The sequence below is a fragment of the Culex quinquefasciatus genome, chromosome 2 (genome assembly GCF_015732765.1).
Source record: "Culex quinquefasciatus strain JHB chromosome 2, VPISU_Cqui_1.0_pri_paternal, whole genome shotgun sequence".
NCBI lineage: Eukaryota > Metazoa > Arthropoda > Insecta > Diptera > Culicidae > Culex > Culex quinquefasciatus.
Window position 1 is genome coordinate 224,693,262 of NC_051862.1, and position 18,880 is coordinate 224,712,141.

The 18,880-nt window shown below is 37.7% G+C and overlaps 1 protein-coding gene across 6 annotated transcripts in view; it reads right to left on the reverse strand.

Annotated features, from left to right (window-relative positions):
- The window catches only part of LOC6051858 (rap1 GTPase-activating protein 1), a 158,385-nt gene that overhangs the window by 134,140 nt on the left and 5,365 nt on the right, over positions 1–18,880 (reverse strand). For 2 of the 6 annotated variants that reach the window (XM_038257252.1, XM_038257247.1), the window contains exons 1-3: positions 16,951–17,200; positions 16,203–16,453; positions 2,739–3,460 (exon numbers count right to left, since the gene is read on the reverse strand). In XM_038257252.1, the coding sequence (XP_038113180.1) occupies positions 2,739–2,926 (188 nt within the window). In that variant the 5' untranslated portion in view covers positions 2,927–3,460; positions 16,203–16,453; positions 16,951–17,200. Of the gene's footprint in view, positions 1–2,738; positions 3,461–16,202; positions 16,454–16,950; positions 17,201–18,880 lie in introns of those variants that run through there. The other 4 variants (XM_038257249.1, XM_038257248.1, XM_038257250.1 and 1 more) reach the window with 4 other exon arrangements.

An 18,880-nucleotide genomic window follows, 5' to 3' on the forward strand; every position in this document is an offset into this window, starting at 1 on the left:
ATTTTTTCTTCTCTTCCAACCATCTCTCTTCCATACTCACATGAATATTCTCAGCCGTTGTCTAAAAGGTTAATTTAAATATTTATCCGTGAATCGAAAATTCAAAGCATTTGCCCCGTCTCCAGGAGCGAGGAAGCCGAAGACCTGAATGGAAATCACAACTCGTCGAGCTCTGAGCTTTCAGCACCATCATCAAAGGCGGCTTTGACGTGTTTTGGGGGGTGTCGTCGTCGATGCGTGTACACAAGGTGAACGTAGCAGGCTGCTTTGAATGAACAACACACCAAGAGTCGTCGTAAAACAACAAAGATTAGCTTGAGAGGGCTAAGAGCACAGAAAGCCACAAGAAAAGTTCCTAAATTCATCCCTGTTTATTCGGTATGAGGGCAGAATCTCGGCCTCAAAAGGCCGACTCATGAGTGGAAAAGTCAGATAAAACATACACACGTGCTGTGCTGAGCTCTTATGGCAAGAAAAACTAGCAAACCGCACGGAAATATTAGAATCCAAAAATCGAATGCTTGTGGTTTTTGAGGTTTGGAGGAAACAACTCTGGCCCTGATGTGTTTAAATGGAGCCGAGTTGTGCTCCGTGTTTATTTGTTGGCATTATTTATTTTCCATTCCATAAATTATAAAATCATCAAATTCGTTCTTGAACCAGACTCCGTCCGATTCGAAGAGTGCAGTGCAGTGACGACGACGCAGTAGGCCGTTCGTATGCTTTTACTGTTGGGCGTGATGCACCAAGTGCATGTTTGGGCGCGTTCAGCGGTTCACAAATAAACAGTCCAGACCAGACGGAATTTCGACATCGGGACGCGTTTGGATTTGTTTGTTTTCAAAGTGCAATCAGTTTGAACCAAAACAGTGCCAATCAGTTCAAGTGCAGTGCGAGCGGGCACGGAAAGGGTTTTAATCTGGAAATTGAAAAAATAAATTTATTTGCTGAAAATTCCAAGGTTTGCCAAACTTATTACTTTTTCAAATTTTTTTATGAACTTTAATTTTTGGAAAATTTATTGTTTTTATATTTTTAGGATGATACTATGAATTTTATGAATTTTATGAATTTTATGAATTTTATTAATTTTATGAATTTTATGATTTTTTTGAATTTTATGAATTTTATGAATTTTATTAATTTTATGAATTTTATGAATTTTATGAATTTTATGAATTTAATGAATTTAATGAATTTAATGAATTTTATGAATTTTAAGAATTTTATGAATTTTATGAATTTTATGAATTTTATGAATTTTATGAATTTTATGAATTTTACGAATTTTATGTGTTTACACACAAGACGATGATTCTAGTCAGAAACTTCTGTACTGTACTGTTTTCTTGTAGCTTTTACCGCAGTTCATGTTGGTCAAGTGTTCACGTCTACGCAGAATGTAATCACACTTGTATTTGTAATCTACAGAACACAATCTGAGCAGAAAAGGTCAGTGAACTTGACCTGACTGTACAGTTTCTTCTAGGAATGCAAACCGAGATCAATTCTATTCCATTTCTGACCGCACAGCAAGACGAAAGTGCTTCTACAGCATCTGTGCAGACCAGCTACGGGCGGGTTCTGTACCGACTGACGAATAAACCAGAAGATTAAGTTAAGTAGTTGTTTCAAAATACATTTTCCGTACTGCTAAACTTAAGAATCTGTGTAATTTGTGCAATAAACTGTTTTCTGTGTTTGACCGCGAGATTAGTTGTTCACTTATTAGCAGAAACGACTTACAGTTCGGATTACGGTTTTCGATGAACCACAGACGTTAGAGTGTGCGTTAACATTTATGGTCCTTCGAGCCGGATCATGTCGCACCGTAAATTCCTGGTTTCGAAGTCGGTGGACCAAGTCTGTCGACGCACAGTATCTGTGCCGTGAAGAATCGCCGGTTGAAGATGGCGCCGGGAGCCATTCTGTTGTGAAGTGCTGAAAAATTTTTGCGACCAAAAAAAAAAAGCCGCCGTCTTTCAAGGCGGGCGGCATGTTTACACACAAGACGATGATTCTAATCAGAAACTTCTGTACTGTACTGTTTTCGTGTAGTTTTTGCCACAGTTTATGTTGTCTAGTTTTCGCACTCTACGTTACAAGTAAACACACACATATTTGTAAATAACAGAACACAAACAGGACGAAAAGGTCAGTGAACTTGTCCTGACCGTACATTTTCTTGTAGGAAAACCACCTCAGAACATTCTCATTCCCTGACAGACCTTAGAGCAGGTCAGAACAGTTAATTTACTGCAAAATAGAGCCAAGTTGACGCGAATAAAGTCGTTTTGTTGTAACTAGTTTTGTTATCTGTAATCTGAGTGTTTAAATTTGTATTTACCGGGAAAGAAAGTGCGACAGGATCAACAGACGTTCTTATGTGCGCAAACATTATGAATTTTATGAATTTTATGAATTGTTTGTATCAAATGAATTTTCTGATGTAAAAAATTATCAAGAATAACTTGATAAGTTTTGCAATTTTAACCAACTTTTGGTACTCAGTGCAACTGAATAAAGAACCTTTTCAATCTACTTCGGTCAAGTTGTTGACCAATAGTTCAGCTTTCACACCCCACGAATCGATGTTAACCAAAGTACCCTTGACTGCGATTTCATGTTATCTCGTGTAACCGCAAGAGTGCAGCATTTTTAACAAGAGTGTAAGCCCTCAATCAAGCAGTAATTTACAAGCGGCTGTGCAGTGCAACAATAATGTTCTAAAAACCTACCCTTGGGGCGATAGCCGGTTGTGGCGGTTCAAGCTTTTGGTTTCTTCATTCTCATCCTTCGACGAGCCGCCGCCGGAGTTGTTCGAACCGCTGGCCGCGGCCGCAGCCGCAGCCACCGACGCTACCTGGTCATCCTCGAGCACGTTCTCGTTGGCCACGATCTGCTCGAGCATTTGAATTTTCAACATTTTCGCGGCTTGCAGCTTTGGCACTGATTGCTTTTTTCTCTCCAACCGATATTTATTCGAATGATCTAATTTTCCTTTTCTTCAGGCAGATCAAATCCACACCGCAATCGCACTTCTCACCTTAACCGTAATTCGAAATAATTGTTTCTCTTTTTTTCTTCCACTTTCCTCAACCGCCAATACTTGCTTCGCACCTCTCTTCAGCTCACATTTTGTTACATTTCTTATTATTGTGCGAAAACTTTTCTTTTCGTTTTCGGTTACACTTTCATTTCACTCTCGAATACGCGCGCGAACCAAGCCCCGAAAAAAATGGGCAAAACAATAAATAAACCCAAAATAAGCTAGCGCGTTGTTTTGTTACTACTGGAACACGGCGGGAAACCTGTTGCTGACGACGGTGGCCACCACTGCTGGGTGACCCCGGCTCGGCGGGTGATCCCGGCGGAGATTCGATTCCGCGGCGGTTGGCATCACTGGGAGTGAGTGATGGGTCATTGTGGTGGACGCGTGCTGGAGAAGATGCTGGAGTCACTGAAAATGAAGAAGAGAGGCAATTTCAATCAATTTCTTTAAAGATGAAACATGGGGCAAAATTAGTCAAAATTGTTATTATCAATACATCGAATTAGCGGTTAACGCATCACAGTAGGCCTGGCCGCATCAATACTAACATAACCAGAAAATTTCCCAAAAATTTAAATTTTCAACAGCATTTGCAACTTCTGTAAATTTTGTAAATTTTATAAATTTTGTAACTTTTGTAAATTTTGTAACTTTTGTAAATTTTGTAAATTTTGTAAATTTTGTAAATTTTGTAAATTTTGTAAATTTTGTAAATTTTGTAAATTTTGTAAATTTTGTAAATTTTGTATATTTTGTAAATTTTGTAAATTTTGTAAATTTTGTAAATTTTGTAAATTTTGTAAATTTTGTAAATTTTGTAAATTTTGTAAATTTTGTAAATTTTGTAAATTTTGTAAATTTTGTAAATTTTGTAAATTTTGTAAATTTTGTAAATTTTGTAAATTTTGTAAATTTTGTAAATTTTGTAAATTTTGTAAATTTTGTGAATTTTGTAAATTTTATAAATTTTGTAAATTTTGTAAATTTTGTAAATTTTGTAAATTTTGTAAATTTTGTAAATTTTGTAAATTTTGTAAATTTTGTAAATTTTGTAAATTTTGTAAATTTTGTAATTTTGTAAATTTTGTAAATTTTGTAAATTTTGTAAATTTTGTAAATTTTGTAAATTTTGTAAATTTTGTAAATTTTGTAAATTTTGTAAATTTTGTAAATTTTGTAAATTTTGTAAATTTTGTAAATTTTGTAAATTTTGTAAATTTTGTAAATTTTGTAAATTTTAAAAATTTTGTAAATTTTGTAAATTTTGTAAATTTTGTAAATTTTGTAAATTTTGTAAATTTTGTAAATTTTGTAAATTTTGTAAATTTTGTAAATTTTGTAAATTTTGTAAATTTTGTAAATTTTGTAAATTTCGTAAATTTTGTAAATTTTGTAAATTTTGTAAATTTTGTAAATTTTGTAAATTTTGTAAATTTTGTAAATTTTGTAAATTTTGTAAATTTTGTAAATTTTGTAAATTTTGTAAATTTTGTAAATTTTGTAAATTTTATAGAACCAGTTTTGTTTTGGCATCCTGTTAAACAAATCGATTAAAAAAATATCATTTCACCCATATTACCCTCGCTAGCCCTACACACCAACCAGCCTGCATTAGCAAGTCGATAATAAAGGCGCACGAACAAACCATCAACTATCGATCGATCGATCGCTCGCTCACTCGCTTCCACCGATTCGATCAACCAATTCAGCAGCGCCCCGAAATCAATAGTCGGTTTAACTTTCTCAAGTTCCACAACGACACGCTACCGGGCCTAATTTTAAGACACTCGAACCCAGTAGCAGCTACTGGATGGGTGCAAAAACGCAATAGTCAGTGGGGAAAAGAAAGTGAAAACTGCACGAAGGATTATCGAAATTTTTAAGAGTTGTACGACTGGCTACCAACTGTTTTGGCTCTTGCATCACTCTCGATTGTTTGATATAATGTTTATAGACAAAATAGGAAATTGTTCCGTTTCTTGGAGTCGTTCCGATACGCTCAATTAAAATCAGAGTTTATTGTTAAATTTTATTGTTGAGTAAAAGTGAAATAATTGATGTAATTTTTAACACCTTCTTCCTTGCACGCTACAATCATCGACTGATAACCTTCCTTTTAAATGCATTTTAAAGGCTTTCCACCTTATACTCTAATACTGAGTTATTATTACTTCACCATGCTCGTAAATTACAAGTGTCGGCGAATTTAACACCACCCCACTGGCGGTGCGAACGATAGCGAAAGGTGCGTCTAAATTTCTTCAAACAAATTCACGCACACTTCACCGCGAGTGCAACACGAAAAACAATAAATTATTGTTGCTGCAGCTCCCCACTAATTGCCTGCCAGTTTTGTTTTTCAATTCGCGAAACATCGAGCTTTCGATCGACAGCGCGAGGGAAAAATTCCAGTGTTGTTGAATTTAAGAAAAAAAAAACTCCAAGAGGTCCGGGCGCGTGTGGGCAAACGATAACAAAACAGTTCAGCAAAATGTATTCAAAATATTGTTGCGTGAGATACACACGTGTTGGTGTGCCCATAGTATCACTAGACTTGGCAAAACATGCGTGAGCTGATGTAATGGACACCCAAGCAATAGGTTATGAACTTTGTCTAGTGAAACATTTGAAAATTATATAATAGATTTACTAAAAAAAATTTAAACTTTGAAAACCTAAAAAACGTCAAAATATTTTCTCATCAGTGTTAAAAATGCATCAATTACAACGCAGTAGGCAATAAATTGGGACATGACAGAGAGCAAGAGAGCAACTTTCATTCCTCCTGATGCATCCCGATAATTCTCTTTGCTCTTCTTTCTCTTGCTTTGCTCCCAACAACCGCTGCAGAGTAAAGTCAATGAGAAGAATATCGAGGAATGAGTCTGTCTTGTCGGACTAAATTATTTAAAAAAATCGTATTCTAGTCGCTCAAAATCTGCAAAATGTATAATCTATTCTTCCAATGCAAATGTAGACAAAAAACCGTGTTTTCCATTTCAACTCCATCCCAGCAGTCACTTTAAAAATCTGCACCACAGAGCAAACGCTTTTTTCGAATTCGATTAATTATAATACATTTCCAGCAGCAACAGTTGCAGAAAACAACAACAGTAGGCGCTGAGGCTAATTGTTTGCATCACACCGCAGCCGGCTGGCTGCTGCGCTAGAGAGTGAAACATACAGAATATGTACAGCAACTTTTTTTTACATCACCTCGCGGGGTATTTTAACACTCGTCGTACAATTACTTTGCTCATCGAAACTGAGAGAGACTCTATTTGAAACTGACTGACTGCTGCAGACTTGCAACATAATGTTGGCGGCGGCGGTATTTTTTTAATTGCCCACCCCGCCCCAGCCTACTCGGATGACGCTCGAATAGTACCTCTATGCACATCGTTGAGTAATGACAGTGTGTCTCGTTTGGAACTTTATGCTATGATTTTCCGGCGCCTACTTGGGTGGTCCGCCGCCAGGTAGAAAACACAATGACCCCACCGGGCTCGTCACACGTAGTAGGCGCTGGAAAACTTCGACAACACCGCGAGCGAGCGACGACACCAGAGATTATCGCGATCCGATTTGAATTGTGTGCCACACTTCCGGACCAGCAACACGCCAACTGCGATCGGGAAGATGATTGGAGGTAGAACAATCGAACCGAAATAAGGGTTTCACGCTCAAAACTTTGCTCGTTACGCAAACTCTTCCAAAATGCAGCCAAGTTGTTGGGCTGTTGCACAATAGGTCAAAATTGGAAACCGTTTTTGCTCATCCGTAAAATATTTAAACTGTGCTTCCCTATGTTTCACCAGGCCCCAAATGCTTTCCCTTACATAATTTGAAAATAAAATATAACACAAAAATCATGTAACTAGATTGGTTCGCCTGGCCAAGCGCTGGCGCGCAAAAGTTTTCCGATGATTAACTTTTCAATAAGTGTTTTGTGTGCATCAAATTACTTTCGATTCGGGCTGGCGATCGATCGATCAGCTTGCAGAAAAGGTTCGCCATCGTAACATCGAAGCACAACCGGAATGGGCTGATCTTCGCCATCATCATCATCATGATCATCAAAGTCAGCCTCGCGGACACCTTTTAGCGCCTGCTATCGCAAGGCCTACTTGTGGGGGATCGTCTTACGGCAGAGTCGCGAGATCAGTGCGGATAAATAAATTCACACCAAATCAAACTCTTTTCGTAAAAAAAAAAACTGTACTCTATATTGGCTATATATTGTTGCTATTTTAATAACATCTCTTACTGCGCGTTGAGAGTATTGTGCATTGTTGGAATCTTTTTCGTTCTTCGATCTTTGTTGCTTTTTACGTCGGTCAGTTTTTGGGTAGGGCAAACTTTAAAAAAAAATAAGAAATTTTTAAAACCTTTTAAGTTTATGTTTTGTATTTATTTCAAGAAAACACACTAAACTTCCTTCCGGGACACAAAAATTTTTTGAAGATTTTTTCGAAAAGTTCAACTAACATTACCTTACCCTAGCAGCAACCTCATAACCAACACCTCATACGGCGCAAACAGCTCGAAAGTTATTGTAAACATAGTTTCACCTCGTCGATTTGGGATCGACCAAAGTCACGGTAGTCAACCATATAGCACCACCAGCAGTGTCTCTGTACTGTGGCTGTGGCGACCAATAGCTTCGGTGTCTATTGCTTTGCTATGCCTCGAAGTAATTTCGATTTCGAAAAAAAAACCTGCTAAAATTGCAGCCCGCCATAAACGAAGTTACACCTCTCGGCCAGCAGTATAGTAGGCTGTGCACGACTCTGTCGTTATGGTCACACAACAACTGTTTTAGGGGTTGAACGGTCAAGCCAAAGAGTCCTAGAGCAAAAGGTAGGCAGTAAATTGTGTATGCGGGTTGCAACCATGGAAATCTATACTGCTTCGGGTTGTGAATTGCAACAGTGACTTTATATTATTTAGTTTGGATCCTGTGGATGAATCTAGCCAACCGAAATCTGAAGGTTATCGATTTTCTACAAACATCCGGGAAAAACGCCTCAAATCCAACCGTTTCTAGTTGTTTCTATCTACCGCGTTCCAATGTGAGGCTTTGTCGGATGTGACCCGCGTTATTGACGACGATGGCTCGGCATTTTCGGCCAATATAATGTAATGGTCCGCGGTCCCCAAAAACAGTTGGAGGCCATCGTTTTGGAACGTGAAGTTATTCGCACGTCTCACGTTCACGTTGATTGTTATTATTATTATTTTATGGTACACGGTGGTACGGGGTGCGCAAATTAATGTACACAATCCAAGCAACCTAGTGAAACCCGACCAAGGAGAACCTAGGCCTGTTTTGGTCTAGAGACGTCGTCGCAAATAAAATGCAAAATAACACAATGCAATGTTACATTAACAATAATAATGATTGCGCTCGCCTAATAATGAACCTTCGTCCCAAAATTGGCAGAACGAAGAGGTATGGAATGTCTTTGTGACGCGCGCGCTTCCTTCCCTGACCATGGTCCGGCCAAATGATACCAACCGGACTGCTGTCAACGCGGCTGCCACTGACCCAAATTGGTCGCAAAAAAGTTGGGAGGGGGAGCATTTCAGCATAAACCACAGCAAGCCATGCGACATTCCATCAGCTTTGTGCGAGACGGCTCTGACTAAGCCCCGGCTTGCTGCGGTTCCACCAGCAGCAGTTTGAAACAATTGAAAAATAAATCAGTTATAATTTGCATTGGAACGCTCTTGTCGTATCTTCATAATTTAGACCCATTCTACACGCCGTTGTTGCTGCTGGGGAGGAGGAGGTTCTGGTCGGTCTGCATCATCAAGGTTGGCCTAGAGAGCAGCAGCCAGTAGTAGGCCAGGGAGGCCGGGCACGCTGGCTGGCAATCTGTTGCTCTGATGGTGGTCGGTCACCATGGAAACTGGCTTCGCCATGCTGTGCAGAAAATGTGCGTTCGTGTGTTTGACTTTTTGTTTTCAAGGTCGTTTTCATTACAACATTACACATTTGTTGACGAGTTAAATTCACTTTATGATTTACATTGCCAGATCCGGTGTTATTCACCTTGGAATAGGGAATTTATTTTGCATGGTTCAAACATAAAACAGTTGTTTGCATTTTTGTGTTTGTTTTTATTTTAAATTCACAAACACAAAAAGTTCCAGAAATCAACCGGGTGATCACCAGATTTTGATTTTCAAATAAATTATAAAATAATATTCATAATAACTAATATGGGGGATAGTTTGAGGTATCCTTGATTTTGTTTTCATCAAATTACAATGTTTTTTTAATCTGACCTAAGCATAAACAATTTGTTTAAATGCAATCATTTGTGACAGGTATTTTATTTGATATTTACATTTCATTTTATTTGTTTTTTTCAGGTAAGCCTTCAAAAGGTCGCAAGCACTAGTTGTAAACGAACATTCCAAAGTCCTGATATCCATAAAGCTTGAGAATTTTTCATCGAAACTCAAAATCAATAAAACTTCGTATTTTTCAGAAAATTTTGTTCATTATTACTTGAAAGCAGGAAATGACTATCAGGACGTTTGGAAAATCATTTTCATTTTGAATAAAAAATCATCAGCAGATTGATTTTCTTGGAGAATTTCGGGAGCGATTTTCTTTTGCTTGATTTGCCTCCTCTGTCTTTCGCGGGTGAAGAAAGTTCGTAAGCGAAATTGATTTTTTTGGGATTGTTCCATCCCTGCCTATGACCAAAAAATCATATCTGGCCCATGCATACAAAATCTACATAGAGTATAGGCAGGTGTCCATACAAAAATGCGTTAAAAATATTTGAAAATCGGCACTTCTTAAACATTTTTTTTGTCGATTTTGTATTCTCGACGATACGTGTCTTTGAAGAATTCTAGAAAAAAATAGTCTAAAACCTGCATATTGCATAAGATTTTTTTAAATAATTTTTTTTTAAAGAATTGTTCATGGTAAAAAACTATTTGATAGAGCATCGAGTTTTAAACAAATCGTAATTTTCCACAAACGTCAAATTTTCTATATTTTTGGATGAGTGGTATGATTATTTCCATAAAAAAAATATTTTCTTCGCATTCATGGTGTGGCTGATTAACACGGAAATGTTTAGCTTTTTTGAAAATGACAACATCGATATATATAAAAAATTTCGACGGTTTTGTTCGAACGCGAATCAGTTCAGTACGGAGCGTCGGATCGAGGTGATCTTTGTTGCGTTGAGTTCGTAAAAGTCCAAGGAAAATTCTTACGCCAAAAAGTGACAAGTTTGGCCACTCTTGAGCCGATTGCGGAAAATCTGCAGATTGTATGGGAAAAGTTGCGTAAAATCAAAATTTGATCACAGGAGGCTGAATAAGCAAACAAGCTAAAAACGTCAAGAAAGCAAAAAGGGCAGGACGAAGTTTGCCGGGAAAAGCTTGTTTTCAATATTTTTTTTAGATACTTAAATCAAAAGATAAGTAATTTTTACTAATGTATTATTTTATGAAATTGGATTCATATTACATGTTTTAAAAGGTTTTTCGTAAAGAAAGACAAAAAATACGCAAATCTGATTTATTTAAAAAATGTTTAAAATTAAAAATAAAACCATTCTAATTTCTAGCTAGAATTTTAACAATTCAATAAAAAAAAATGTTAGGAAATGCACCTGTACCCTTTATTTGCAATCATTAGTTTTCTTATAAAAAATGAATTGACGATACAAAAATTTCAGCAAAAATTCAAATGATTTTTGAAAAAAAAAACCTGAACACGCTTAATATGATTCTAAACGCAGAGGAAAAAAACGAAACTATTGGCACTACGCCCCCCGGGGCATGGCCTTCCTCTAACGTGGGATTTCTGCTCCAGCGCCTCTGACGAGACAGGAGAAACCGGGACCGACGTTTTACTTCACCATCCGATAGAAGCTCAGTGGATAAGGCGGGAATCGAACCCGCGTCTCACAGCATCATCGGGATCGGCAGCCGAAGCCGCTACCCCTGCGCCACGAGACCCACGCAGAGGAATGCATTTTAAATTGGTTTTAGCGGATGGCATATAAATTCCCATATAAATATGGCAGTTTTTTTCAGTGGGCAAACCCCATGATTTTTGGAGCCGGAAAAAATCATGTTGTGTAAATTATCGAAATGTGTCTCTAATTTTTTGTTCGCAAACTTTATGGGAAAACTGGCTAAAAATGTCACTCAACAGAAAAAAAACTCAAAATATTTGTTTGGAATAAATTGAATAATTTTCTTATGGAAATAAACTGATCAAATTATAAATAATAAAAGCAAAGTTTTTCCGAGTTTTGACAAAATTTATAATTTTTTCCCGGTTTGTCAATCGAATTCCTGGGGTATTTTTTAGTTTTCTCTCGTTGAAATCAATTTTCTGACCTAAATTTTGAAATTTCCGACTTCTTTCATGTTTTTTTTTTTATCTTGGTGGAAACCTTGAGTTTTACCCTATTTAATTGTTCACATAAGTCACGCATATTTACACATTAATTAAAAACATGTTGTTTTATAGATAGTTTTGAAATAAATTTTAAGCCCCAGCCCCAACAACGGTCGGCCTGTACTTTTCTGAAAGAGCACACAATTTGATGAAAATGCTTATGGGACATTTTTGCGAACACGGGCAGTACATAGCTTTTAACTTTTAAATATAAAATGTAAATTTTAAAAGTACAGTTAATACATTTGCATTAAATCTAATTTTAAATCCCAACTCCAAGAAGAGTGCGCATCAGTTATCAAGCTTCCACGCGTGATTAGATTAGCAGCTCCGTCCGGAAGAAGCGCCCCAGTATCCTTTCCCTAGCACACAAACTCAATCTCTCGAGCTCGAAAGACAAACATCAAAAAAATATGCACCATGTTTACAAACAATTTAACACGCATTTCGTTACGACTCATCTCCCTGTTTTGCTTCCCCACCACAGCAACGATTGAGAAAAGCAGTCGGGTTTGATGAATATGATAATCGCAGTAGCCAAAGGGTTTCAGTCTACTGGACGATCCGAGATGCGCTCGGACAGATTGCTGCGATAAAGAGTTATGACGAGATATAAATTTATAAACTTTGTAGCTCGTCGTCGTCGTCGTCGTTGACGCAACAACACAAACGACGATCAACTGGTGAAATATTCCTAATACATTTTCTCGTCAGTTCCGACGAGGCTGACGTGAACTGCATCTCTTTACGGGCCTGAATCCTCCTCTCCGGCGACTCGGCTTGGATATCATCGCTTCCAATCTTGTAAACGAAAGTGGAAGCGCAGACGACGAGGAATGAATTAATAGTCACATAACCTTACACGCTGTCGCTAGACTCGTCTGTCGAAATTCGACCCCAAAAGCAGAGGAGATCTCGCCCCGGTTGTTTCGGAAATGGGAAATGAAATTTTCAAAATCCGTTTCGATGTCTCGTCTCGTACAACGCCAGAATGATAGTAGGCTGCGTGATTTCGTAGCAGGCTGAATCTGCCTAGAAATCGAATCCCAGCATTGTGGCTCTTGGCCTACTGCCAGGCATATCTTATCAGCGTACGGATTTATAGCGGAAAAGAAAGCAAAGCAAACCAACGAAAAAAAAACACAAAAAACACACACGCATTTCTCCATTTGTCTTCTTCCAATTTTTCAAGTGGTTGTCCCAACAACAACAACAGCCATTACTCTAATGCCTGTGGGAAACGAATACACACACACACACCTAAATGGGCAGCCATGTAGTGTGGCCTCTTCAATTTAAAAGAACTATCGACCACAGTATTTTTTGAGCTGTTTTGATATGTCGTCGTAAATATTTTTACCTTCAACGCAACCGAACAAAAAAAACATTCTAAAGGCACATGACTGTGTCACTTTTCAATAGCCTCCACCACCGTGAGCCTAATCTTTTATTCATTTTTATTTTTTCCGTTTTTTTAGAGCTCTGCGAGCCTCAGGTCCCAGAAGCGAGAGTTTGTATCGGGAAACTTTTGGTGGCGAATGGATTTTTCAGAACTTATTAACGCCAAAAATGTGGCTTACAGAATGTCAAACTTGATTTTTTGAGAAAATATAACAATACAAAATTTATTGCTAATTCCAGCATTTTGCAAAGTGACACTTACGTAACCCCCTACTATTGAGCTGGTCGCCCCACTCGATAAGGTTGACACCGCGGGCCATATTACAAAAAGTGCTTCTTCCCCCCGTGCTCGGAAGTCCGCGTTAATGGGATGCTGGGTGCCGGGATTAAGGCAAGGGTTATCAGCCGAGTCGTTGGTGCCGGTGATTCTAGGAGGCGCCCCGGCGTAATTGATTAAAAAGTGTGGTGTCGAGAGTCTGTTGTCTCTGGCTTTCCACTATCAGCACCGAATAGCACCATCCAGAAAGGTCGTTCAGCATCAGCATCATCCCGAACGTTGGAAGGATCGAATTTATAGTCGCGCCTCGCGTTTTATTGATTTTCTACGCGCGCGACGACGATGATGATGATGAACGTTGTTTTAATGGAGTTGTATATGACAGACGCAGCCACCCGCCCGGATTCGCGGAAAATTGAAACGTACAATTAGACGGGAGTTTCGATTTGTGCAAAGAGACTTCCGAGAAGCTCACAAACTTGGGCTGTGTGCGTTGAATTTGGCTTGGAAAAATTGAGGCAAAGTTTCTGGGAAAATCTTTGTCAACTTCTTGGGAATGGAATGAAAGCTGCAACAAACAGTTTGAAGACTTTTAAAGTCTTTTGGATATATTTACCTAGAAATTTGCATTACTGAAAATTTTAGACATAAAAAATAATATTTCACAATTCATCTCTGATTTATTTTCATTTTGTTACAAATTAAAACATATCTAGTTCAGCTGTATGTTCAAAGTCCAGGTCACAAATGAGTTTTTTCGACAAATTTAACATTGATTACTAATCTTTTTAACAATCATCATTGCAAATCTTATCTGATCTTTTTTATCTGATGTGATGTGAATAAAACAGAACCAAATTACTCTTCTTAAAAAAATCCTTCAATCCGCTAACCTAGAATGTGAAGGTATTCAAAAGCTTAAACTCTTGGATGCTTCATTTTCACTTTATAAATGAGAGCAAATCTCTCAAAGATTAATAAAAAAATCTGAATTAAAATGTTTAATTTATTCAGATGAAACTTTGTGTGTACTTCTTCTATGACCAAAGAAGTCATATTGCATTATTGGTTCGTCAAAAATCTGTATTTGAGAACAGATTTTTTGATCGATTTGGTGTCTTCGGCAAAGTTTTCGGATGCAGTTGTGCTTAGGAAATTTCAGAAAAAAATTGCAGTCTAAAAACATACATTAGATCTACAACATCAAAAAAGGCGCAAATCAAAATTTTGGATAATTATAATTTTTTGCTATATTTTAGATGACAAAAAGGCCATCTTTTGAGCTTTGACACAAGTCGATCAATTATTTTGGCAGTGTTGCCAATTTTTCAAAAAAATATATTTTTTTAAAAACGTTGAAATTTTTTAAAAAATGTTGACCTAATTTTATACACAAAATCAAAGTTGCAATCGAAAAGCACTTAAAATTAATTTTGATAACGTGCAACGTTTTCAAGTTAAAGCAACCTGTAGAAGTTATACCATGCAGCCTCTAAAAGAATGCATACAGGATAAAATAGGTTTTCCCTACATCACCAATAAGATTTTTAAGAGGCGATAACTCAGCATTTTTTTTTGCAATGAAAAAATTAAATTATTGAAGAATTTTCCGATCTGCCGAATACATTTTTTTTTCTAAACTTTCAAGTCAACCTTAACATTTAGTATGGTGGAAAATAAGTGTTTTATGGGCAAACAAAATCTTAAGTTCAAACCTTTAAATTTAGCCTACTAAGATCTGATCCCAATCCATAAATCGAGTGCTCATAATTTTTACGGCTTTTTCTTCATTTATAAAGCAACATTTCAATGTTGTCAAATTCGACGACACAGAGTTACCGGAGCTACCGCATTGGCTTACAAAATTTCTTTAAGTGAAATTTAAAGTTTTTGTCACTCGGCTTGGTCGAAGACGAGGGAAGGGAAGGGCAAATTATAAAAAAATAACAAAAATTAAAAATAGACAACAGATTTTTGAATGCTCTGTAATTTTTACTGAAATGTCAAACAAATGCTAAATACACATTAAAAAACATTTTAAATCCTTGAGTTTTAGGTCATATGCCAACCTAATGATACAAAAATTCACATTTCTATAAAAGAAATCAAAGATCCCTTATTAAATGAATTTTAGAATACTTTTTAAATAATTTACCTTTACAATATGGAAAGGGGCCAGAAACCTTAAATAACAGATGTATACCTTATTTATTTGTAATTTTAGTATATTTATTTGCATATACTGCACAAAATTTTGCAACAAGTTGCAAAAAAAATTGTCAGCACAAGTCGCACATTTATCCAACGAGATTTACCAAGTTGGATAAATAAGACGAATGCAGTAAAATTCAAGTTTTGCAACGAGTTGCTTACATCTTTTTTTTTTTTTTTGCAATCCCGAAAGCGCCTTTTGAATTGAATTTTATGTCATACATCCATGTGTTAAGTAAACTTACTAAATAAAAAAGGTTTGGAAAAATCTTACTTTTCGATAATAGTGCTGAAAAGTTGAACTGGTATCGTGGACAATTGTCCATAGAAAAAAAAAACTTTTTTGTATGGAGCGTGGACAATCGCCATACCCCCCCCCCCCCTTAAGTGTCCACGTGGTTTATGAATGGTCCCATTGAAAAGTATTAATTTTCCAATCTTATATTTTTGCTAGAGAAAAGTAGGCCATTTGTCGTTCAAAAATGACAAGAAAAGTATATTGTTTCACGACATAATTGCAAAAAATGCATTTTGTAATTTAATATACAATCAAATACTCAAATTTGTCTAGAAAGGACCGCAGAAAATAAACTTTATGTTAAAAGTTAAAAATAAAAAAAGGTTTTTTCTTCATGATTTGATTACCCATGCAAATCTTCGGATAAACGAAACATCGGATAATCGGATTTGGACTGTACTTCTTTCAAATGTTTTTTAAGATCCAAAATTGGTTTCAAAATGGATTTTTGGCAAATTATTAGATCGAGCCCTCTAAGAGCCGCGTAGAATTGAATTTTCCAAATAGAACATTGAATGCCAACCTATTTTCAGTTCAGCAAACGCGGTGTTCCAGCTCGACGCAACGATGATCTTTTTTCACACCAAAAGCACCGATTTACCTACAATCCGCGTCCACGACAGTTACGACAAATTCTCAAACCACCGAATAACTGCACTTTTTCCGCGCCATTCGAAGCTTCAGCACCTCACCCCAACGATGACCCTTCTTTCTTCCGTCATATTTGGCCACGCTATATTGATCACTGACCGACTGAATTCGCTGCTGCTGCCTCTGACGACACCGTATGAATAAATAATTAGCACACACTCAAAATGAAAAATAAAATGCCCATACACATTCCGCTGCCTTTTTTTTTTGTCGCTTTGACTTAATTTCCTTTCGATAATATTTTGCTGCGGGAGGTTTCACTTTTGACTGCAGCGCGTCAAATTGATTCAATTATTATATCACTGTGTATGGATCTGTTTTCATGCAGTTTTAATTTTGTTTAATTTGAGCTCTTCTTTTTTTCTACCCCCATCACAGCAAGCACTGAAGCTGATGAAGATGTAGCGCACTTGTAAGATATCCCAGGGCGTTCTTCGCTCGGCAAAAACAACACCATCAACGCAGGCCATGAACGCGCGCACTTGTTGCCATCGCCGAAGGCAGTGTTCTGGTTCCGGTGTCCGGTGGCGCGCCAGGAGGCCCGGACGTGCTGCTGCGACAATTCCGTGTGTTCGTGTGCAATTTTACACCACGGGAACCGTCGTCGGAAAGGAACTGACCTAAGCGACGACAACCTGTTGGTTCAACGCTCAGCTATCGCACTCTTCTTGGCCTACTCTGACCGCACACACGCTACCGGCAGGATTCCGCACACACCACTCTCACACGGATCGGGTTGACCCTGGAATTCAGGAGCAATATTGACCGCGCGCACACCCGGAATGGCCACCAGCGTGACCGACCTCCTACACTGTTGTACGGCAACTACGGCACAAACACTTGCTATCTCAGCTCAACCCAGCACAGACAGACTGACTCGTTGTTTTGATTTTTTTTTTTCCTTTCTTCTCTTCTTTGGAGTTGCTCCTTCGCCACACAGCTCCAACCAGCTGAAATGCGCGCTGTTGGCCGCCGACGAACCATGTGGGAACTCAGCAAGCGGCGCGATTCGTGCGCCGCGGATCTCACGAGAGGCAGCTATGCTTCGCGCGCTCGGAGAAAACGTGGTTTTGTTTACATTCTTATCATTGATTCCGCGCGCGCTCTCTCCTCCCTCTCGATATCGAAGAAGGCCGAAATCTAAAGAGTGGGTGGGTGGATGCTGTCGCCACTAGCGGAGACACGACGAGAGAGCCCACGAAGTCAAGGCATACTGCGCTCCGCTGCTGACCGCTTCGTAAAAGGACCACGACGAAAAAGGATCATAATTAGGTTGGAAGAGGGACGATTTGCATACATGGGACAGACAGAGTGTAGTTCCGGGAGCAATGCGTCAACAAAATAATCAATTATGCATTTGCTAATTAGTAGCAGGTGTGAGAGCTGAAGCGAAATGGGTGAGTTTGTCCCAAAACCAAACGCCAAGTGCGGACCCGGATCGGTGACCTAGTTTTTATCAGTAATTTTATCAGGTAAAATGTAAAGATAGCGATATTAACACAATTAGTGAACCACATGTGGCACATTCTTTTCGTTTAACCAATTATTAAATTAAAACAATTCAAGAAAAAATAAGTTCAATAATTCTAAAATGTTCCAAACTTCCTAAATTCTAAAATACTAAAATTATAAAACTCCAAGAAAATCCTGAAATTCTTAGCTTTTCAAAATTCATAATTCCTTCAAAAAATGTTTTTAGGTATGTGCATTTTTTGATATTAACCCTAAACGTCTGGGTCTCGTGGCGCAGGGGTAGCGGCTTCGGCTGCCGATCCCGATGATGCTATGAGACGCGGGTTCGATTCCCGCCTTATCCACTGAGCTTCTATCGGATGGTGAAGTAAAACGTCGGTCCCGGTTTCTCCTGTCTCGTCAGAGGCGCTGGAGCAGAAATCCCACGTTAGAGGAAGGCCATGCCCCGGGGGGCGTAGTGCCAATAGTTTCGTTTCGTCTGATTAAAACATATTTGCATTTTTGAATTTCTAAATTTTTAAGATTTTTTTATTCCTCGATTTATAATTTTTTAAATCTTGAAAATTCTGAGGAAAAATTAAATAAATATTTCTTTTTTTGAATTTAAAAGTTGCAGATAATATAACATTATATTATACTGAATTTAAATTTTTTGAATGATTGTTTTGCCTTTCTCACCTTACTGAGGAAAGGCTATAAAATCACTCGAAAATTTCCGACTTTTTTTTTTCTTAGGTCCTATAAACATATGAAAGACAATAGGTTATGCGGAGCAATTTCTGGCCCTCGGGGAGCTGATGATTAAGCACATCTATAAAGGATAAAAGTTTTATGTTTTCTCTATTTCTATCCCCTTTCCTTTGCAATTGTAGTAAGTTTTTTTTCTTAACTTTTTCTTACTTTCGGTAACCCCTGTAGCAACAAGCAACAATTGTTTCAAAACGGATTAAGATGTAACACACAGCTGAAAGGAACTCCAAAACTTTGTTATGTATTCCAAAAGAGCTTATTGTATATTGATAATTCACCAATAAAACTGAATTGAAATTGAACAATAGGTTATAGGACCTTTTCAAA